Source organism: Phyllobates terribilis, unplaced genomic scaffold, assembly GCF_046119375.1.
Source record: "Phyllobates terribilis strain yellow unplaced genomic scaffold, ASM4611937v1 Scaffold_9__5_contigs__length_417890890, whole genome shotgun sequence".
In the NCBI taxonomy this organism is placed as follows: domain Eukaryota; kingdom Metazoa; phylum Chordata; class Amphibia; order Anura; family Dendrobatidae; genus Phyllobates; species Phyllobates terribilis.
This window is the reverse complement of record NW_027362769.1, coordinates 291,655,065-291,678,480: the sequence shown is the minus strand read 5'-3', so window position 1 is coordinate 291,678,480 and position 23,416 is coordinate 291,655,065. Positions and strand designations below refer to the sequence as shown.

The following is a 23,416-nucleotide window of genomic DNA, read 5'->3' as shown; positions in this document are numbered from 1 at the left end:
GTGGAATATAAAGTCACAATAGTTAAGCCTTAATAGCAATCTTGCTGGCACAGGTTTAGGTGTTTGGGGAAAAAAGGCAATAAAAGGCTGTACTTCAATCACATCTTATTTGTCTAAAAAGGCACTTTGATTTTTTATTTGTATCCTATAATTAATGATTTTCAGATTATTGCTAATAACTGCCCTGATACTTGAAATGTAATGCAATGATTATAAAAATATTGTTAACTATTCTATTACCTGTTCGGAATATAAATGTATGCCTAAGTTTTTTAAAGGCTTATCTATCTGTCTACCTATCTATCTACCTATCTATCTACCTACCTATCTACCTACCTATCTACCTACCTATCTACCTACCTATCTACCTACCTACCTATCTATCTACCAAGAAGCAATGAATGGAGGCAGCACACCAAAAAATGTGGCAGAAAACAGTGGTTTATTAGCCCGTGATGGTTGGCAATGTTTCAGTTCTGAAGTGTGAACCTTCCTCAAACAGGTTTAGAACTGAAACACTGCCAACCATCACGGGCTTATAAACCATTGTTTTTTTCAACATTTTAGGGTATGCTGCCTCCATTTGTTGCTTCTTGTCTGGATGGTTTGGTTTTTGCCAGGGAGGTTTTGCACCATATTGTCTTGATGCTGCTGTTTTTCAATTTTTTTTATCTATCTATCTATCCCTCTATCTATCTATCCCTCTATCTATCTATCCCTCTATCTATCTATCCCTCTATCCCTCTGTCTATCTAACTATCTATCTAGCTATCAAGAAAAAAAGAGATTTAAAAGCAGCACCAGCAAGCAGTTGCAATAATCGGGTGTCAAAACTTCAAGGCATAGACAAATCCTCACAATAATGAAAAAAAATTAAGGCAACACTCAGCTTAATAAAAAAATTAAAAATGTGATTTAATAGCCCATTGGGACTTAGTGACATTCTGGTTTAACTGAGAACCTTTTTCAAGCCTGATGATTTGAAATAGCGCTATTAACTTGCAGATATGGTGTTAATCTATAGGTTAATAGCATTCTGACAACCTGCAGCGTCAGCACTGAGAACCCTGCTGCCAGGAGGAAATTAACTTTATTCCCCACGGCAGCATTCGGCTTCCAATCATAGTGGTGGTGCACCGGTGTTGCTTCAGTCACCATTTCTGTGTATAGAGATCAAAGGCTGTAACCGCGCCCTTGGCACTGACTAAAAGCTAATGCTAAGCCGGCTGTCAGTCAGTGCCAGGGGCATGCTTACAGCCTTTGCTCTCTATGCACTGAGTGGTGACTGAAAATGTGCCAGAACCACCCCTTTAACTGGAAGCCAAATACTGCCAGAGGCAATAAAATGTATTTCGTCAAGGCAGCGGGGCTATCAGTGTCAAGGCAGCAAGTTGTCAGAAAGTTATTAACCTGCATATTAACCCCATAACTGCAGGTTAATAGCATTATGTTACATGACAGGTTCCCTTTAAAGCCAACATGTTAAACACTGTATTATAATTCAGTTCTACCTGCCCTAATGTAGAACATACATTCCACTTAGACTAGGTGCGGTACCACAGTGATTGTGTCCCTGTATTAGACATTGATCCATGGCAATCTAAGTGTAGTGTTACTGATAACAGGCTCCAAGCTACCCTTCAATAATCATGTGTGCATGTTTACCATGGCAAACATGTGCACCAACCTTATGTCCTGACTCTTCTGTCTGACGTACACTACAGATGAGTGAATCAGATTCACGAGAATCAGAATTTCAGAATTTTTTTGACATTTCAATAGTGCATCATCATGGCAGGCTGTGACTTCCTGATCATGCAAGGCTTAGTAGGTGCTGAAGGCTCTGAACACCCAATATAGTCCATGGTGTGAGGAAGACCAGTGGCCTGTTAATGAAGACCAGAACAACCAAAAAGGCAGCTATGCAAACAGGGTCATGAGCAGTGAGTATTATTTTTATTTTAGTGTCTTCATCCTATGTTTATTATGCTGTGTGGTCTTGAGAAACCCAAATGTTTAATAAGAGACATTCGATTCATTTTGAAAAGATGAGAAAATCAAATTTCTTGGCCAAAATCAAATGAACTGCCAAATCCCAATTTTAGCATATTTTCTCAGAAATATTCCAAATGACTAAAAGCTATACGTGAAAGTTTACAAAAATAAATACCATCAAAAGGATCAAACATATATGCAGCTAACAAATTATCCCCTAAAAACATGCATTTATTTGTTATTATTTAAAAATATACCAGACAAACAATCCAAAAATACTTAATACAGTTGCGACAATCTTAAAATAAACACCCAGATATTTGATAACAAATCCAGGTTGGCCCTATTTTGAGGTACTACCTAACTGCGGTGATTAGCATCCTATAAATCAGTGCCCGTGCTCAGTGTCGTCTATCTCTGTAGTACCCTAGATTTACCTATGCACAAAAAGGGATATATCATACCAATATTACCAGGGGTCACATACAGTACAGACCAAAAGTTTGGACACACCTTCTCATTTAAAGATTTTTCTGTATTATCTTGACTATGAAAATTGTACATTCACACTGATCGCATCAAAGCTATGAATTAACACATGTGGAATTATATACTTAACAAAAAAGTGTAAAACAACTGAAAATATGTTTTATATTCTAGGTTCTTCAAAGTAGACACCTTTTGCTTTGATGACTGCTTTGCACACTCTTGGCATACTCTTGATGAGCTTCAAGAGGTAGTCACCGGAAATGGTTTTCACTTCACAGGTGTGCCCTGTCAGGTTGTGTTGTGCAGAAGTCTGGTGGATACACAGCTGATAGTCCTACTGAATAGACTGTTAGAATTTGTATTATGGCAAGAAAAAAGCAGCTAAGTAAAGAAAAACGAGTGGCCATCATTACTTTAAGAAATGAAGGTCAGTCAGTCTGAAAAATTGGGAAAACTTTGAAAGTGTCCCCAAGTGCAGTTGCAAAAACCATCAAGCGCTACAAAGAAACTGGCTCACATGAGGACCGCCCCAGGAAAGGAAGACCAAGAGTCACCTCTGCTTCTGAGGATAAGTTTATCCGAGTCACCAGCCTCAGAAATCGCAGGTTAACAGCAGCTCACATTAGAGACCAGGTCAATGCCACACAGAGTTCTAGCAGCAGACACATCTCTTCAACAACTGTTAAGAGGAAACTTTGTGCAGCAGGCCTTCATGGTAAAATAGCTGCTAGGAAACCACTGCTTAAGACAGGCAACAAGCAGAAGAGACTAGTTTGGGCTAAAGAACACAAGGAATGGACATTAGACAAGTGGAAATCTGTGCTTTGGTCTGATGAGTCCAAATTTGAGATCTTTGGTTCCAACCACCGTTTCTTTGTGCGATGCAGAAAAGGTGAATGGATGGAGTCTACATGCCTGGTTCCCACCGTGAAGCATGGAGGAGGAGGTGTGATGGTGTGGGGGTGCTTTGCTGGTGACACTGTTGGGGATTTATTCAAAATTGAAGACATACTGAACCAGCATGGCTACCATAGCATCTTGCAGCGGCATGCTATTTCATACGGTTTGCGTTTAGTTGGATCATCATTAATTTTTCAATAGGACAATGACCCCAAACACACCTCCAGGCTGTGTAAGGGCTATTTGACCAAGAAGGAGAGTGATGGGGTGCTGCGCCAGATGACCTGGCCTCTACAGTCACCAGACCTGAACCCAATCGAGATGTTTTGGGGTGAGCTGGACCGCAGAGTGAAGGCAAAAGGGCCAACAACTGGTAAGTATCTCTGGCAACTCCTTCAAGATTGTTGGAAGACCATTTCCGGTGACTACCTCTTGAAGCTCATCAAGAGCATGCCAAGAGTGTGCAAAGCAGTCATCAAAGCAAAAGGTGGCTACTTTGAAGAACCTAGAATATAAGACATATTTTCAGTTGTTTCACACTTTTTTGTTAAGTATATAATTCCACATGTGTTAATTCATAGTTTTGATGCCTTCAGTGTCAATGTACAATTTTCATAGTCAAGAAAATGCACAAAAATATTTAAATGAGAAGGTGTGTCCAAACTTTTGGTCAGTACTGTACATATTGTATGGACATTGGTAGTTTATATCCAAAAACTATTGTCCAGTTAAATAGGTCTAAATACACAGAATAATCATTATTAGATCAATATATCATACTCCATAAGGATAAATAAGTCCAGATATACACATTAGTCACTATTAGATGCATGTATCATAATCCATCAGGATAAGTACCACAATAAAATTAAATACTTTCAATAATTAATATAAGTAAGTACAGTCTATGCCCTTCTCCTTATCAGAACATACACCACACCTCATAGCTATAAGTGCATCTTATTTGTATTGAGAAGCAGATAGCTCTGTCATTAGATGCAGGTAACGATGATGCCGAGCACACCCCGGCCAGCGTACAATCCACACATGATACAATTCATCATTGATCATCTTTAGTGTTGAGCCACCCCCGTAGTGTTCGAGTTCGGTTCGGTTCGTCGAACACCTTCGAACACCGTTAAAACCAATGGCAGGCAAACAATAACACATAGAAACACATAGAAAACACCTTCAAAGGTGTCCAAAAGCTGACAAACTGCTCAGAAGACACAACTAACACATGGAAAAGTGACAAGTACATATAGTCATGCGAAAAGAAAAGAGGTGGAGGAGTAAAAGGAGGGGGAGACACAGATATAGGCATGTCATGCCCTTCTAAAATCCAAAAAGTGAGAAGCCGAGACGGCCAGTCCGCTCCTGCCCGTGCCACCTCCGTGTCGCCGGGTTTGTGCCAGAGCCGCGGTGAACCCTGACGGCCAGCCCCCCTCTCCCAATACTGGTGCTGGCCGCTGGTGGGTCGAGAGAGCCCCCCTGTGGTGGAGGCAGCTCTAAGCTTTTTAATTTAAATTGTCCCTCTAATTTGAATGAATACACTTTAAATCCTTTTACAAGGATCTATTGGAGGGCAAGTCTCATGCCAGCAGCCGCGTAATTCCAGCTCCAGTAGCGTCCACTAAAGCTGCTGCAGTTAAAAAGCTTTTATAAGGATCGAGCTCGGCTGTCCACCGCAAGGCATCCTAGTGCCAGTCCCAGCCCCTATGCCTTGGGGTGCCTCCTGATGCTCTTCACTAAGTATCCCGTGGTCCCGAAGCATTTCCTTTGAAAAAATTAAGTGTCCAAACTACAGGTGGTGTAGCTTGCTTAACAGCCGGGATAATCCGCTGACTAGCAGACACTGCTACTAGGCACAAAGTATTTCCTGGGCTAGATGCAGTTAAAAATTTGTAAGTAGATACTCTCGTTGGATGCTGAGAAAGCATTCCATAGAGTCTCCTGGCACGCCATATATGATTCTCTTAAAAAGCTTGGGGTAGGGGTCTAGGGGACCCTTTTATAGCCAAAATCACGGCCCTGTATCACAATACGTCACCTAGGCTGAAGATAAATGGAACTGTAGCACCGAGGGCTCGGTTGCTACAGACGTATTGCACCTCACCCAGAGGTGTGATATCTCACTCTCAGATAAGGATGGAGTGTGGATCAGGACCCGACACCTGCATGCATTACACCACATTGCCGTGGGGCAGGGCGACCAATATGCCCCTGAGATGGGCACGACAGTCCCTGTCCCTGGCTGGAGTGGGGGGAGGGAACACTGAGGAAGGGGAACCCTGCAGTGCAGGAGCAGGGAGGAAGCAGTTCCTGGGTGCATTGAGAAGGGAGTATAAAAGGTGGGCACCATCTTAGTTCAGTGCAGAGAAGTCTGAGCAGAAGTGGCAGGGAGCAGGGGCTCTGCATGAGCTCTGCTCCGGAGGCGGGCCTAGTAACAGAGGCCCAGGCCTGCAAGAGGGAGAAGGAAGGAAGAGGAGCAGAGAAGGCTCCAGGAACGAGGAATGAAGGGATCCCAGGGGTGCGGACGGGCGAGTCGCCACCGCACGCCCGAATCCACCTGCGTGGAGGGGTCAGGCCAAAGGGGGAGACCAGTCCCCGAACTAGTGGAGGCAGGAAACGACCCTCAGCTAGAAACCGGAGGCTCTGACATTTTATGTGGCGCAGCCCCTTGCTCCACCCGCTAGGAAGGCACCACATAGGGTCAGGGAAACTGGCGCCAAGTTTACCAAGAGGAGGCCCGAGGCAGCCGGACAGAAGTGTTGGTAAGAAAGGCCAGACAAAGGACACACAAAGGGGGTCCTGTGAAGCGCTCCAAAGTTATCTGGGAGTTGTCTGAGCCCCTCACCTGGTGAGCACAGTACGACGTGGGCAGCCGTTACCTGCAGACGTGGTCTGGATAATAAGAACTGTGAGTAAAGGCCCTGAACTGCATCACTGACTCCGTGTCGTTACTGCTGCTGCCCTGCACCATCACCCCCATCCTCCGCATACACTGCCCTGAGGCTATACTCCTCCCGTGGGGAGTTATGCTACGCTCTGCTGCACCCACAACACCAGCCTTAGCGGTCTGCCCTGTAGCGGCGGTTCACTCTGACCGCAATCCACGGGTGGCGTAGTCGGACATTTAAACATCAAAACCACATAAATAGTTCCGCCACTGGTTTGACCGCCCTGAGCCACGGAACCGGATCGCCGCCACGAAGACTACAACCACCAGCATCCACCAAAAAGGGTCCGGCTCCGGGTGTCCCAAGGCCCAGGGGGTGCGTCAGAACATTTTCATCACCTTTCACAATCACCAATGGGACAAGGCAGGGATGTCCTCTGTCCCCTCTCTTATACATCCTAGTGACGGAGCACCTGCTCTCATCAATTCGCCATAACCCCAATATTAGGTGGATTGAGGTGGGAGGCACCGAGTACAAGTGCTCTCTATTTGCTGATGATGTCCTAGTATATATCACTCAATCACATATATCCATCCCTGCTGTTATGGCTGAAATAGATCACTTTGTTACATGGTAAAATTTTAAAATCAATGCAGCGAAGTCTGAGGCCCTCGATGTCTCCCTCCCTAAATCCATATAGGATTCCATCCAGTCCAACTTTCCCTTTGCCTGGCCCTCACAGGGTATCAAATACTTAGGAATTCCTATTCATAGAGACCTCTCCCATCTATGTTATCTTAATTTTGGGCCCTTTATTGAACAATTCCATACAGACCACGGTTGGCAAGTTAGAACTGTAAGATTCACTACGTGAACCACTGGTGTTTTGTGGAAAAGCACATGTACACCGCGTTCCAAATTATTATGCAAAAAGTGTTTAGGAGTGATAAGGGAAGAATTTGTTTGTTTGTCAGTTAAACTCATTGATGGTGATGTGTGTCAGGGCTCTTTATATCACTGTAAGCAATTGCAGACACCTGTGCTAATTAGTTTGGCAGGTGTGTCCAATAAAGGCAAGACTACTTAAGAAGGCTCTCTCACATTATTAAGCAGCCTACATTTTCTGCCAAAATGGGAAAGAAAAAGGATGTGTCGGCTGCTGAGAAGCAACAAATTGTGGAGTGTTTAGGTCAAGGCATGACTACAATCAACATTGTGCGATGATCAGGATGAAGTGTCTTGGCAATCAAGAAGTATGTAGCTGATTCACAGTACACACGTGTGCGTGCTGATAAGGGCAAATTGAGGACTCTTTCCTACAGGCAATTACGTCAGGTTGAAAGAGCAGCGGCAAAAAAGCCTTGTCATAGCAGCAGACAAGTTTTTGAAGCTGCTTGTGCCTCCAACGTCCCCCGAACAACAAGATGCAGGGTCCTTCAGAGGTTTGCAGCTGTGCATACGCCATCCTGTCGACCTCCTCTATCCACTTCACACAAGCAGAAACGGCTCCAGTGGGCCAAACATTACATGAAGACTGATTTCAAAACTGTTTTGTTCACGGATGAGTGCCGTGCAGCGCTCGATGGTCCAGATGAATGGAGTGGAGGATGGCTGGTTGATGGACACCCCACGCAAACACGGCTACAGCGCCAACAAGGAGGAGGTGGAGTAATGTTTTGGGCTGGAATCATGGGGAGAGAGATTGTCGGCCCCTTTAGGATCCCTGAAGGCGCTAAAGATGAACTCCATAATGTATGTGGATTTTCTCAAACAGCACTTCCTGCCATGGTTCAAGAAGAAGAACCGTGTATTTCACAGCAAGATCATTTTTCTGCATGATAATGCACCATCTCATGCTGCACATAAAACATCTGCATCTCTGGCTGATATGGGCATAAAAGGGGACAAACTTATGGTGTGACCCCCATGCTCCCCTGACCTCTACCCCATTCAGAACCTTTGGAGCATCATTAAAAGGAGTGTCTATGATGGCGGGAGGCAGTTCACATCTAAGCAACAGCTCTAGGAGGGTATTCTGTCCTCATGCAAAACAATTGAAGCAGAAACCATCCAAAACCTGACAAATTCAATGGACGAGAGAGTTCAGAAGCTCCTTTCGAACAAGGGGTCCTATGTGAAAATGTAACATCACCTAGAATAAAGTTTTGAGTTGAAAACTGTTTGATTTCAGTTTCTAACAACCTGCTAATGCTTATAATTTCAAAAATGACCATTTTTTTGGTCTTTATTAAAATGAAAAGGTTGATCGAAAAGTTTGGGGGATCTAAGAGTGTGGCAACCCAGTAGTCATGATTACTTCGAATTCTGACAATATGAGGGTCATGCTGCAGGTAGTGCAGCAAGAAGGCACTTATGTGTCTTGCGCATCTCGGAGCCCCAAAATTATTTTCCGGGCTAGATGCAGCTAAAAATTATTTTTAATTTTAAATCTGGTGAAGCTTATTATAGATGGCCTAATAGGATCAGTGCTGCACACTGCTACAAAGCCCAAATTATTTTCCAGTCAAGATACAGATAAACATGATTAGTAATTTGAAAGCTTAAAACGGTTGGTAGGGTGATTTTAACCAATCATCAAGCTTTTACTCTCCCCAGGATGACACAGGGGTAGAAAAGTCGTTTCGGATCCATGATTTGTTCATCTTTATGAACGTGAGTCTGTCTACATTACCAGTGGAGAGCCGCGTGCGCTTATCTGTCAGCACACCACCAGCAGCGCTGAACACACGTTCAGACAGAACGCTGGCTGCGGGGCATGACAAGATCTCCAAGGCGTAAGTGGCTAGCTCCGGCCATTTATCCAGATTGGAAGCCCAAAAAGAGCAAGGGTCCAGTGACACAGTCGTGGCTTCAATGTTTACTTGGAGATACTCCTGTACCATCGTCTCTAGGCGTTGACTATGTGTCAGACTTCTTGTCTCCTGTGGCCTTGCAAAGGATGGGCTAAAAAAGTGGTGAAATGATTCCGCAAAATTGATGTTACCAGCAGATACTGTGGTTCTGTTACGGTTTGAGTGCTGAACACTTGACGGTCCCACGGTTGGCAAGTTGGAACTGTGAGATTCACTACGTGCACCACTGGTATTTTGTGGAAAAGCACATGTAAGATTCTGCAACAGTCTCTGCTGATACTCCTGCATGCGTGCATCCCTTTCTATGGCAGGAATAATTTCTGCAAATTTACTTTTGTACCGGGGATCTAACAGTGTGGCAACCCAGTAGTCAGGATTATTTCTAATTCTCACAATTCGAGGGTCATGTTGCAGGTAGTGCAGCAAGAAGGCACTCATGTGTGTTGCGCATCCAGGAGCACCAAGTCCCTGTTGTGTTGGTGGCGAGGTAACAATCATGCTTCCTTCCTCTGTCCTCTCCCCCCAACCTCGCACAACAGAAATGTGATCAAGGTCTCCCTCATCTGATGAGTCTTCCATCAGTTCGTCCTCCACTTCTTCCTGGGCTCCTGCACCTTCCTCACTAGTTTGGCTGCTACCATGCGCCCTGGTTAAACCATCTCCCCCACCCTCACATGCCTGCCGCCTTGGTGCTGCCGACCGTCTGGACCTTGCAGATGTTAGCCCTTCCGCATACAACTCCTCCTCCTCTACTTCCTCCACCTCCTCTTGTGCCACCACCTGACTCCGAATTCTGTTTAACATGTGCTCCAGCATGTAAATCACCGGAATAGTCATGCTGATAATGGCATCGTCAGCACTAAACATCTTCGTCGCCATTTCAAAACTGTGCAGAAGGGTGCATAGGTCCCTGATCTGAGACCACTCCTCCAGCGTGATTTGCCCCACCTCTGAATCTCGTTGGCCCAGGCTATATGTCAGAACGTATTGCACCAGGGCTTGTCGGTGCTGACACAGTCGCTGCAACATGTGCAGAGTTGAATTCCACCGGGTAGGCACATCGCATTTTAGCCGGTGAAGTGGCAGGCCCAACGACTTCTGTAGAGATGTAAGTCGCTGAGCTGCGGGATGCGAACGGCGGAAGTGAGCACACAGCGACCGTGCCCTCTGCAGAAGGCCATCTAGTCTGGGATAGTGGGCTAAAAATTGCTGGACAACCAGGTTCAACACGTGAGCCATACAAGGCACGTGTGTGACATTGCCCCGGCGAAGGGCCGCACCCAGGTTTGCAGCATTGTCACACACGGCCTTCCCTGGTTTCAGGTCCAGTGGAGACAACCATTCATGAAATTGGTTCTCCAGAGCTGACCACAACTCCTCAGCTGTGTGACTCACATTTCCCAGACATTTCAATGTAAAAACCGCCTGATGACGTTGAGCCCTACTGCTAGCATAGTAAGGAGGTGTGCAGGATCCCTTCTGCGCAGTTAGAAAGCTTGTGGCATGACCAGACAGGCTTTGGGTGCAGGTGGAAGACCGAGAGGAGGTTGAGGAGGCAGAAGCAGTGGAGGAAAAATGACATAAAGAGGATTGACGCACAACTCGTGGGGACGGCAAGACTTGGACAGCAGCCCCTTGTCCTGCTGTCACCATAGTTACCCAGTGCCCAGTCAGCGACATGTAACGCCCCTGTCCATGCCTACTCGTCCAAGTGTCTGTGGTGAAATGCACCCTGTCACACACAGAGTTTCTCAAAGAAGCGGTGATGTTGTGTGCGACATGCTGGTGGAGCGCAGGCACACCTTTCTTTGAGAAGTAGTGCCGACTGGGCATCTGGTACTGGGGCACTGCGACGGACATAAGGTCTCGAAAATCCTCTGTGTCCACCAGGCGGAAAGGCAGCATTTCTGTAGCCAAGAGCTTGCAGATGGTGAAATTCAACCTCTTAGCTTTCTCATGGCTAGGAGGAAATGGTCTTTTCCTTGTCCACATCTGAGGGACCGAGGGCTGGCTATTGTGCTTAGACGGGGTTGATAAGGGTGTCCCCGGCAAACTGCCGGTCTGTGAGGAAGATGCAGGCGGACATGTTAGGTTGCCTTGATCCAAAGGTGGTGCTATCGATGTCGGACAGCGCTCAAGACCAGCTGGTGTTACCACCTCCAAAGAAAATGATGACCTGCCAATCACGCTGGCTGTTGCGGGTAAAGAGGTGGCAGGTCTGCGCCCCAAAACAGGTGTGACTGCTGTCCCCCCAGTCACAGAGGATGAAGAGGCCGCGGATGCACAAGATATGGCAGACGGTGGTTGGCCCGGCCGGCTAGACCGCATTGTAGCACACTGAGCTTCCCACTGCAACTTATGCTTCATGTCCATGTGCCGGTTCATGCATGAAGTACTCAAACTATGTATTTTTTGGCCTCTACTTAGCTTTTGCTGACAAATGTTACAGATAACACGAGTTGGGTCATCTTTATCGATCTGAAAAAATGCCCAGGCTATGCAAGGCTTAGCACCCATGCGACCTGAAGAGCCACCACGACTTGTGGTGAGAGGCAGAGTTGTGTTTGAGGATGCAGTTGTTGACGTGCTTCCAGTACTACGTCTCTGTCCAGGAAGGCGCAACCTGACCTCGTCGTCACTAGCATCTTCCTCCACCTCCTCTGCTGACCTCATCTCTTGGCTGACTGTGGGTTGACAGTAAGTGGGATCTCCGACCTCATCATCATCACCCTGTGCGTTATCACACCCGTCGTCCTCAGAGCCAACCTGTTCCTGCCCTGACAAAAAACTAAAGTTGTCGCTCCAATCAGGTATTTGAGTCTTATCATCGTCTTCCTCATTGTCTCCACCAACAGGAGTTACAGTTTGGGAATGAGGGTCTACATTATGGTCAGAACCTTCTGCGTCTGGTCCTGGATCCGACTCAAAGATTCTGGGCATCAGTGCAGATCATTTCCTCGTCTGGATTCACAGAAGCGCTGGAGTCGACCTCTGATTCCCAGGCTATAGTATGAGTAAACAGCTCTGCAGACTCAACCATCTGTTCTACCTCATACTCAGACGGGCAGCTGGAGATTTGGGAGCTGTGAGGAAGCAAGTGCGATTTGGGTGACACCTTTGAGGACTGGAGTATTTGTGATGTTGAAGTTGATGTGGAGGAGAGCCCACTTAAAGGAGCACTTGATATCCGTTGAAGCACCTGCTGTTTTTGTGCCTCATCTGGAATTTGTAGCGATTGGCGTGGCCGTAAGAAAGGGATCTTATCACATTGTCCGCTAAAAGAAGTAGACATTTTAGTTTGGCTGGAAGATGGTCTTTCTTCTGCACCTACCCCACGGACACAACCTTTTTTCCCCTTCCCAACACGCCTATTCCCCTTTCCACCAGCAGCAGGCCTTTTTCCACTCATTTTGGTGGTTAACTAATTCACAACTCTGGAGTTGTTTGCACAAAAAAACAATGGATGGTAACCGAGCAGAGCTGAGTGGCCAAACTGTGGTATTAGGCCAAAACTATTGGCTGGGTTAGATGCAGAAAAAAATTATTTTTAATTTGCAACCTGATGGAGGTCAGTATAGATGGACTAATAGACCAAGTCCCACAAACCGCTAGAAGCCCAAATATTTTTTCAGAGCTAGATGCAGAAAATTTTTTTATTCAATTTGCAACCTGATGGAGGTCAGTATAGATGGACTAATAGACCAAGTCCCACACACCGCTAGAAGCCCAAATATTTTTTCAGAGCTAGATGCAGAAAATTTTTTTATTCAATTTGCAACCTGATGGAGGTCAGTATAGATGGACTAATAGACCAAGTCCCACACACTGCTAGAAGCCCAAATATTTTTTCAGAGCTAGATGCAGAAAAAAATTATTTTTAATTTGCAACCTGATGGAGGTCAGTATAGATGGACTAATAGACCAAGTCCCACACACCGCTAGAAGCCCAAATATTTTTTCAGAGCTAGATGCAGAAATTTTTTTTATTCAATTTGCAACCTGATGGAGGTCAGTATAGATGGACTAATAGACCAAGTCCCACACACTGCTAGAAGCCCAAATATTTTTTCAGAGCTAGATGCAGAAAAAAATTATTTTTAATTTGCAACCTGATGGAGGTCAGTATAGATGGACTAATAGACCAAGTCCCACACACCGCTAGAAGCCCAAATATTTTTTCAGAGCTAGATGCAGAAATTTTTTTTATTCAATTTGCAACCTGATGGAGGTCAGTATAGATGGACTAATAGACCAAGTCCCACACACTGCTAGAAGCCCAAATATTTTTTCAGAGCTAGATGCAGAAAAAAATTATTTTTAATTTGCAACCTGATGGAGGTCAGTATAGATGGACTAATAGACCAAGTCCCACACACTGCTAGAAGCCCAAATATTTTTTCAGAGCTAGATGCAGAAAAAAATTATTTTTAATTTGCAACCTGATGGAGGTCAGTATAGATGGACTAATAGAACAAGTCCCACACGCTGCTAGAAGCCCAAATATTTTTTCAGAGATAAATGAGGAAAAAAATTATTTTTAATTTGCAACCTGATGGAGGTCAGTATAGATGGACTAATAGACCAAGTCCCACACACTGCTAGAAGCCCAAATATTTTTTCAGAGCTAGATGCAGAAAAAAAATATTTTTAATTTGCAACCTGATGGAGGTCAGTATAGATGGACTAATAGACCAAGTCCCACACACTGCTAGAAGCCCAAATATTTTTTCAGAGCTAGATGCAGAAAAAAATTATATTCAGTTTGCAACCTGATGGAGGTCAGTATAGATGGACTAATAGAATGATGCTATGCCCAAAAGATTTTACTTCACTAGGTGCAGTAAAAAAATTGGTATTCTATACACAGGTGGTATATCTTGCAACACAGATAGGCTACTCCACTGACTAACACACTCTGCAATAGGCCAAAAAGGATTAGCTTTGCTAGATTCAGCCAAATGCTGTGAAAAAAACTTGCACAGCACTGGCACAGACCTGCCTGGCAAAAACTGATAGGAACTGATGTAACCTAGTCCTGAAAAGGACTCCAATTACAATTAGTCTTTACTCCCACAATCTATCTATTTAAGAGCACAGACCTGCCTGATAAAAGTCGTAGGAAATGCTGTAACCTAGTCCTTAAAAGGACTGCAATCACAACTATTCTCTACTCCCAAGCTATCTGTATATTTGTGCGAAAATTGGCTTGAAATTAACAAGGTATAGCGCACACAGCAACAGCGGTGCCGTCTAACACGCAGCTGCAGCAGTGAGAAAATGGTGGCGACGGGGAAAATGGCTTGGTCTTATAGGGCAAGGACATGTGACATACACTGCCAATCACACATGCCCTTGCTTGTGTGAAAAAAAGCACTTCGCTCCGTGTGTGCGCTGCTGATAGGCTGACAGATTGCACCTCCCCACTGCAAATGCGGGAAAGAGAAAAAAAAATGGAGATCTTCATTGTTCCTGCAGAGATCCATCCCCTGCCCCTCCCCCCGCCCCGCTGTACACTCAAACTGCGTATTAACATTAATTTTCATCATTACTGAGAAAAAATCCAGTTATGATTTTGGTGCACGAACAGTTATCGAACATAACCTCGAACAGCCGAATTTTTCTCAAATTGTTCGTGTTCGCCGACCGGCTCGAACACCGCCCAAAACAGCTCGAATTTGAGATTGGCGAACAGTTCGAGTAGAACAACGCTCATCTCTAATCATCTTCATCAAGATTTGGATGCAGTTTTTATAAGTATAGTTTTATTTGTAGCATGAACTTCATAATTTATTTTAGGATGAATAAATCTGAGTACTTTTTTAATTACATGTGGTCATTTACATATATAGTTTTATATATGGAGGAAAATAGGCAACATTTTAATCTAATTGAGAAAATAAGGATCTAACATAACTAGGATGTCTTCTGAAGTTCTCTATACTCTATAAGGAGACAAGGAGACACTGAAGACTGGGGAGCAGGAAAGAGAAGAGCAAAACAAGTCTTCTGATCACTGAAGATTGCATCAATTTTGAGCATAAGTCGCTTTGAATTGGGTAGCCAGTGAATGGCTTGATTGCAGGGATAGGCAGAAGAATAGCAATGGCCGAGGAGAATATATCAGGCAGCAGAGATGATGCGATCCATCTCACTGTCCTGTCAGAGGAGAGGTGAATGAGCAGCAGTGGTGCTCTCCATATATTTCTGTGGGAGCTTTGGGAGTAGGATCAACATCTATCATACATTCATGACATGTCCTGCGGATATGTCATAAATGTAAAAGATTGTAATAACTCTTTAAAACTAGTAACTCTGTGCAGTAAGTATAAATCTTCAGAGAATGCCGGGTCTGATGGGTGTCGCTGGTCTTGGTCTGGCGCCTCCCTTCTTTTGCGATGCCGTCCTCCTTCTTGCTTCATGTGGATGACACGTCCTATGTCATCCATACAGTGTTCTCCGGCATCGCATTCCTGCACATGCGGACTTCTCTGCCATGACTAGGGTGGAGTAAAGCAGTGAGCATGCGCCGGGGTTCTTTGGTCTTTTCCTGAGCATGCGCACTGTAGTACTTTGCTCTGCCCTTGACAAGGAAGAGAGGCGTATGCCTGGCAGAAAAACAATGCTGGAGACACTTTGAATGACATAGAACATGTCATCCATATGAAGCAAGTAGGAGGATGGCATCACAAGGAGAAGGGAGGAACCGGACCAGGACCAGTGACGCCCATTGGACCGGACCGCCCTCTAGGTGAGTATAATGAAAGGTGTTTTTCTTGTCTTGCAGGTCAGGTTGAGTTTATATTGTATATAAAGCATAGTAGTATGCAGTATATCAGGGCTGAAAAGTGGTGGCCTTATCTCACATGGGACAAACCTGGTGACAGGTTCCCTTTAAGCATATCATAAATCATCTGAAATGAAAAAAAAAACATTATTGAAGAATTAAAAATCAGAGAATTCTCCCTTAGCACTGAAATATCACACAGACTGTTTTTATTTCTTTTTTGTTTCATTATCACAGAATAATGTTTTTTTACATGATAAAATCTGACTACTGAACAGAAAATGATGACTAAACAACATATTGTTTCAACTAAAATGTGACAGACAATAAATTAAAAATGACAAATCAACACCAATAGATGGGAAGATTCAGATTTCTGCAAAACATTTCAGTGGGTATGTCCTTTAGTTCGCCATGTTCTATGATGTTTCTTTCTTAAAAAGTGTCATCTTAGACACATACCAAAATCTGACATTTCAGCGGCATTTCACTATTTGCGTCTCTCCCTTCACCGCATGACACTGACAGCAATGCTGTGTGTTCATTTCTGATGTCATGTTCAAAGCGCTCGGTAAAGGATAGAACAACAGCAGATAACTTTCACTGTCCACAGAGAAACATTTACTTTAGAGGAAAAAAATCGCATTTTACCATTTGCCATTACCGTAAAGGGGTATTCTCATTTTGGTGAGAGCATAACACTAGAATATGAATTTTTAAAAGGATGTGATCTCTGGGACCCCAAAATTACTAGGAATAAAGGGTCAGTAGCAATACTTCATTGCTGCATCTTGGTTTTGTCTCTAGAAATGTCTTCAGCCAAAGCTTCATTCACATGGACACAACCAATGCTGCAGCCCTTCTTTTTCAAGTGATTCCATATCCCAACGATATGTCGCTTGCCAAGATAGAAACATCCCTTTAAACTTTTACATCTGCTTATCAATACATGCTTAGTAGTGGCACAAAACAGTATTAGTCCAAATATGTGAGGATGCTGTAAGATCTCTTGTAAGATGGGGAAGCAACCTACTGTACCACTTAGAATTGATGAACTGGATATGCTTAGCCTCCTCCCCCAAAATAGAGAATAAGTGTTATGGATTTTTTTTAATTACCCTATTAAGAAAATTTGAACTAGTTGAAAACAATCAGCTATATTCTGTTAATATAGTTTGCTTAAGTTTGTCCTAGTTTTATTGAGGAACCACATGATCCCTTTCCTGCATGACTGTATTATGCTGTAACAAGCTCTATTATGTAATGAGACAAGCGAATGATACTCATAACCCTGTACGCTGACTATGTGTCCTAAATACGAGCTGAAGTTTCCACCAACCAACCAAGCATTTAGCAATATCTTAGCAATTCTGTCGGCAGAAATAATGAAAAACTGTCTTCAAAATGAATTTTGCTGCAGGCATTACCTTGACATCGACCCAAATACTTGACTTCAATTTTCTCCTGTTTCTGGCATGATGCCTCTTTGATTTGACATGGATTATCGTAAGATTTCCCATCGGAAGCACAAACTGGGTTGAAACTGATGTGGGAGCAGTCAATGTTACACACACACCTAGAGAATCACAAAAGTAAAATAGTTTCAAAGACAAGCTGCAAGAATAAAAAAAATAAAAGTTTGATCAAACTTTTCTTCAGTTTTATAATTCAGAAAGAAAATGTGTATTCACTGATTCTAGCTTTTACTTTTGTTATTGTTGTGAACCAGTATTTTCTATGTGAATTCCATTAAGATAATTCAACATAAGAATACATTGGATAACTACAGTAGTTGTATATAAACATGAAAAGATCTACAGAATTAATTGTGTGCTGTAAATACACTTTTTCAATAAAGTTTTTCATCAACATTTGTTTTGCGTGACATATGACCATGACAAGCCCTACTACAGCAGAATAACATGAAGCTTGTTGGCTCCAAGGCGAGATTTACAACTGGGCCTCAAAGTATCCTGGGTTTTTATTGGTATTGGTCTTATCATAGTAACTAGTGATGAGCGAGTGTATTCGTTACTATTTGCTATTCGCACGGATAGTACGTTATTCAGGTTACTCGTTATTCAACGAGTATTTGTGTACTCGGCTCGCTATATTTGGATGTCCCGCCCTGCAGTTTTGGCCCCTCGTTTGCAGCCACTAAGCATGCTGGGCTTCTTAACCAATCACAGTAATGTCACAGACATCTTGGTTGTGGCATTACTGTGATTGGCTGGCCGCCGAGCGTCATTGGGTCTATTTAAGCCCCGCCATTTTGTGCACATTGCGTCTGGAGCCTACGTTTTACAAGCATAGGGAGAGATCGCTGAACTGTTAGGGAGAGTGTTTAGGCCTCTTGATAAAACAAAAGCCCTTTTAAGGGCTACCTGCAGTGTGCATTAGTTCAGTGTAGAGTAGGGAGGGAGAGATACTCGAGCAGGGACAGTTTAAAGGAGCCGCTCACCAGCTCCATAATACCACCAAAAAATAGCTCTTTTCAGAGCTGAAGACACACAACAAAGTCAGAGTACAGGGAGGGAGAGATTGTGTATTAGGTAGGGAGAGGTTAAAGTGTTCTTCCAGTGTCCATCTTAAAACAACTCTTGTCAGAGGCAAAGCAATGTTTTTCCAGCACACAGAGTGGTAGCATTTTATGCTGCTTTTTTTTTAAAGCACCGGTCTATTTTCCCTGCTGTTTTAGCAGTCAGAGCCTGGCTTCTGCTGTCCATATTAGTCCACTTAAAAAGGCGGTTAGTGCCCAAAGCAAAGCAGTAGGTCAAACATTTCTTACTGCCTGCTACAAAGCACGCACTAGCCCATTTTCCCCGCTGTTTTTGGGGTGACAGCCTGCCTTCTGTCCACATTAGTCCACTTAAAAAGGCATATAGTGTCCTACGCAAAGCAGTAGTCCAAACATTTCCTACTGCCTGCTACCAAGCACGCACCAGACCATTTTACCCACTATTTTGGAAGCCACCATCCCAAGGGCCACCAATCACAAATAGTAGTTAGGCTGGAGTAGGAATTCTGTCTTGGTTTGTCCACTGCACAATGTGCATAGGGTTTGTAAAAATTAGCCCTATGGGCTGAGTCATAGTTGACGCAGGAAGCCACCATTCCAAGGGCCTCCAATCACAAATAGTAGTTAGGCGGCAGTTGGAATTCTGTCCTGGTTTGTCCACTGCACAATGTGCATAGGGTTTGTAAAAATTAGCCCTATGGGCTGAGTCATGGTTGACGAAGGAAGGAAACTGGTTTTTATGGGAAGGGGGTGACGTTAACAGAAGTAGCATGAATCTGCATCTTTGGTGAATTTAGGTTGGCTTGCTGTCATCTGGAGGGATTACAAACTGTGGAGATATCCAGTCCTTGTTGAATTTAATCAGAGTAAGTCTGTCTGCATTTTCCGTGGAGAGGAGTGTGCGCCTATCAGTGATGATTGCCCCAGCGGAACTGAAAACACGTTCAGACACCACACTAGCAGCCGAGCAGGCCAGCACTTCCAAGGCATATAAGGAGAGGTCGGGCCACGTGTTCAGCTTAGACACACAATAATTAAAGTGAACTCAAGCATCAGAAAGGATGCACATATGGTCACTTAAGTACCCCTTGACCATGTTCTGCAACTTATCCCTCCTTGGCACTGTTACAGGCACAGATAGCCCTTGCTGTTGTGCTGGTTTATTGAAAATTGCCTAATTTGTGCACATTTCCCCCCCCCACCTCTATTGGAGCTGGTGTTCATGTCTCTCCCCATTATCCCTTGGTGCTGAAAAGAGCCAGTACCTCTGCCACCAGCATTGTCTGAGGGTGATGTTTTCAGCAACTGATCTACAATGGCCCTTTTGAACGATTCCATTGTAAAACTCTTCGGTGGCTCCAAAAGGAGACAAGGAAATTTCTCCTTGTACCGTGGATTGAGAAAGGTGGCCAACCAGTACGCTCTTGTCATCTGCACCTTAAAAACATCTCCAGAATCCGACCTTTTCTCGCCTTTGAAACTGCTAAAACTCTTACTGTCGCTCTTATTCACTCTCGTCTGGACTACTGCTATTCTCTTCTGATTGGTCTCGCTCTTACCAAACATTCTCCTCTCCAATCCATCCTGAATGTGGCAGCCAGGGTCATATTCTTGTCCAGCCACTTCACTGATGCCTCAATCTTGTGCCAGTCATTACACTGGTTGCCCATTCGCTACAGGGTCCAATATAAACTCATCACTCTCACCCACAAAGCTCTCCACAGTTCTGCACCACCTTATATCTCCTCTCTCATTTCAGTCTATCGCCCTACACGTGCCCTCCATTCTACAAATGACCTAAGACGAACATCCACCATAATCCGAACCTTGCACCTCTGTCTTCAAGACTTCTCTCGTGCTGCAACAGTTCTCTGGAATGCTCTACCCCAGACAATCCGACTGATGCCTAGCCCCCACGTCTTCAAGCGTGCTTTAAAAACCCATCTCTTTAAACAAGCCTACCACCTCAACTACTCAGTAAACTAACTTTTCCCTGTTCCCTCCATCTAAATATTATTCAGAATCCTCACCCTACTATTCATCTGTCTCCACACCCTCCATGCACACGATAACTGCACTCAGTACTTGATTATTGCACTTACGCATATTGGCTGATGACCGGATTATGCAGCTATATATGAAAATCCCTACTTATTATAATTGCCAGACCTGAAATCACAAGCACTTTTCACGTATTGTGTCCACCCATTTCCTTGTAGAATGTAAGCTTGCGAGCAGGGACCTCACTCCTAATGTAACTATTTAAACTGTCTTACATTGTATTGAATTCATGGTATGTACATGTCCCCGCTTAATTGTAAAGTGCTGTGGAATATGTTGCCGCTATATAAATAAAAATTATTATTATTATTGTTGGATAAAATGTGTATCACGTGAGGGTCTTGACACAGACACTTACACATGAACTGTGCCATGTGGGCCAAGCTGCAAAAAGGCAAATGTTCTGTGTCCGCAACAGTAGAAACAGTACCCAGCCCCTCCTCACACTGACTTGCCTCCTTCTCCTCCTCCACCTCCTCCTCTCCAGCCCATCCAGGCTGGAAAGACATGAAGCTTTGGTTGGGTGTCCCCTCTGTAGCATTACGAGTCCCCTCGGTAGCATAGAAAAACAAGTCCTCTCCGTCCTCATCTTCCTCCTCATCACCCAATGTTGCCTCAGAATATTGGCTGGGCTGGGTAGTAACACCCATTGGGAACTCTGGCTCCATGCCAACATGCTGGGCACTCAAACTTCCTCTTTGAGATTATGCAGTGATTGTTTCAAGAGACACAGCAGCGGGATGGTTGCGCTGATAATAGCCTGATCACCGCTCACGAGGTTGGTGCAGTACTCAAAGTTCTCAAGAACCTCACAAATGTCCACACCCACTCGACAGTTGTTATGTGTGGTGGCTGACTCTCAGTCTGACGGGCATGTTGAAGCTGGTATTCAGCTACTGCCCTCTGCTGTTCACTAACCCTCGTCAACATATGATAGGTTGAGTTCCACTGCGTGGGAAGGTCGCAAATGAGTCGGTGACTTGGCAAATTCAAGCGCATTTGTAGTGCTGTAAGAGCAGGAAAAGCGGTAGAGGAATGGCGGAAATGGGCGCTAATACGGCGCACCTTTACAAGTAGGTACGGCAAGTCACAGTAAGTTTTCAGAAATTTCTGAACAACTAGGTTCAGCAAGTGAGCCATGCATGGCACGTGTAGCAGCTTGCCGACCTTTAAAGTCGCCATCAGGTTACGCCCATTATCGCAGATGACCAAACCGGGTTGAAGGTGCAGCGGGGAGAGCCACTAATCAGTCTGTTGTTTTAAAGCTTGCCACAGCTCTGCTGCAGTGTGTGCTTTCTGACCTAAACATATCAGCTTCAGCAGAGCGTGTTGCCTCTTTGCTGATGCGCTGCTGCACAAGTCCCAGCTTGGCATTAATGGGGAGAGTAATTCAGCAGAGGATGAGGAGCACGAGGAGGGGAGAGAGGAAGTGGAATATCAAGAGGCGGAAACTCTGACAGAAGTTGGGCTCGTTATTCTTGGTGTGGGTAGGATGTGCGATGTTCCAGTTTTTCGCCTTTGTCCCACCCTCCACCAGGTTCACCCAGTGTGCCGTGACAGAAATGTATCGTCCCTGTCCACAACAACTTGTCCAGGTGTCTGTTAGGTGGACCATCCCTGTTATGTCGTTGGTGAGAGCACGGTTCAGATTGTAAAACACATGCTTGTGTAAAGCAGGCACGGCACACCAGGCAAAATCGACTGGGAAAACTGTATCGTGGGGCAGCCACAGCCAAGAGATCATGGAAAGACTGTGTTCCCACAAGCCTAAACAGCAACATCTCCATAGAAAGCAATTTGGCAATGTGCGAGTTTAGTATTTGTCCCTGCGGGTGCGTGGCTGGGTATTTACGCTTTCTTTCCAAGCTCTCAGGCACAGAAAATTGGACGCTTCGCTGGGACAAGGAAGTGGAAGTGATTGATGTTTTTTGTGAGTGAACAACTGCAGCTTGTGGGCAGGAGGTATGAGTGCCTGCTTCCTGAACAGAAGATTCTGAAGGACATAGCCCAGGCAACATGGCATTGGTTTGACCCGCAGACGCAGATTTGGTACCCTGGTGTTCCGCCCACCTACTGGGGTGCTTGGCTGCCATGTGCTTATGCATACTGGTGGTGCTCAGGTTGACTTTTCACTGGCCTCTGCTCAACTTGGTATGGCAGATGCTACAGACTACAATGTTTTTCTCTGCAGGACTTTCTGAAAAAAAATTCCACACAGCAACTGAACGCACCCTTGCACTGACTTGGCGCACAGCAGGGGAGCTCTTGGGAACAGTTGATCCATTTCTCACTCTGGGTAAACCATGACCCCTTGGTGCCTGTGTTGGTGCTACATATCCATCTTCCTCTGTGTTGCTGTCATGACTATGCGTGCCAACAGTCCATGTCAGATCAGTGGACTCATCATCGACCACCTCGTCTACCATCTCATCCTCCTTTCCAGTTGACATTGTAGGCTGACCTGATGGCAACTGTGTCTAATCATCATTAGCCTCCACCTCTGGAGACAGTAAATTACATTCCTCCAAGTGGCTTTATTCTGGCCGTAGGTCCTCAAATACTTGAGCATCAATGCACGCCACCTCCTCTTGTCCCTCAATGCTGCACAATGATAGGCCAAAGCCAACCAAAGGATACGTACCAAACAGATCCTCGGAGTGGCCAAGTTTGGGGTCATATGTCTCCTGTGACTGATAATGGCGGGAGGAAGGAGAACCATCTTCAGGATTGGATGGGCCAGCCTTCTGTATATCCACAATAGACTGTGTGGTTGTGGAAGATTTGTTGCTGCTTGACAAATACATAGAGGCCTTGTCTGATATCCAAGACAGAATCTGCTCTCGCTCTTCTGGCTTCCACACACGTTTACGTTCCAGACCGGGAAATTTTTCCAGGA

The 23,416-nt window shown here is 44.7% G+C and overlaps 1 protein-coding gene across 1 annotated transcript in view; it reads right to left on the bottom strand.

Moving 5' to 3' along the window:
* TMEFF2 (transmembrane protein with EGF like and two follistatin like domains 2) overlaps positions 1 to 23,416 on the bottom strand; it is a 1,048,378-nt gene that overhangs the window by 317,177 nt on the left and 707,785 nt on the right. Inside the window, exon 6 of the mRNA XM_073647876.1 lies at positions 17,369 to 17,517. Coding sequence (XP_073503977.1) covers positions 17,369 to 17,517 — 149 coding nt within the window. The remainder of the gene's footprint in view (positions 1 to 17,368; positions 17,518 to 23,416) is intronic.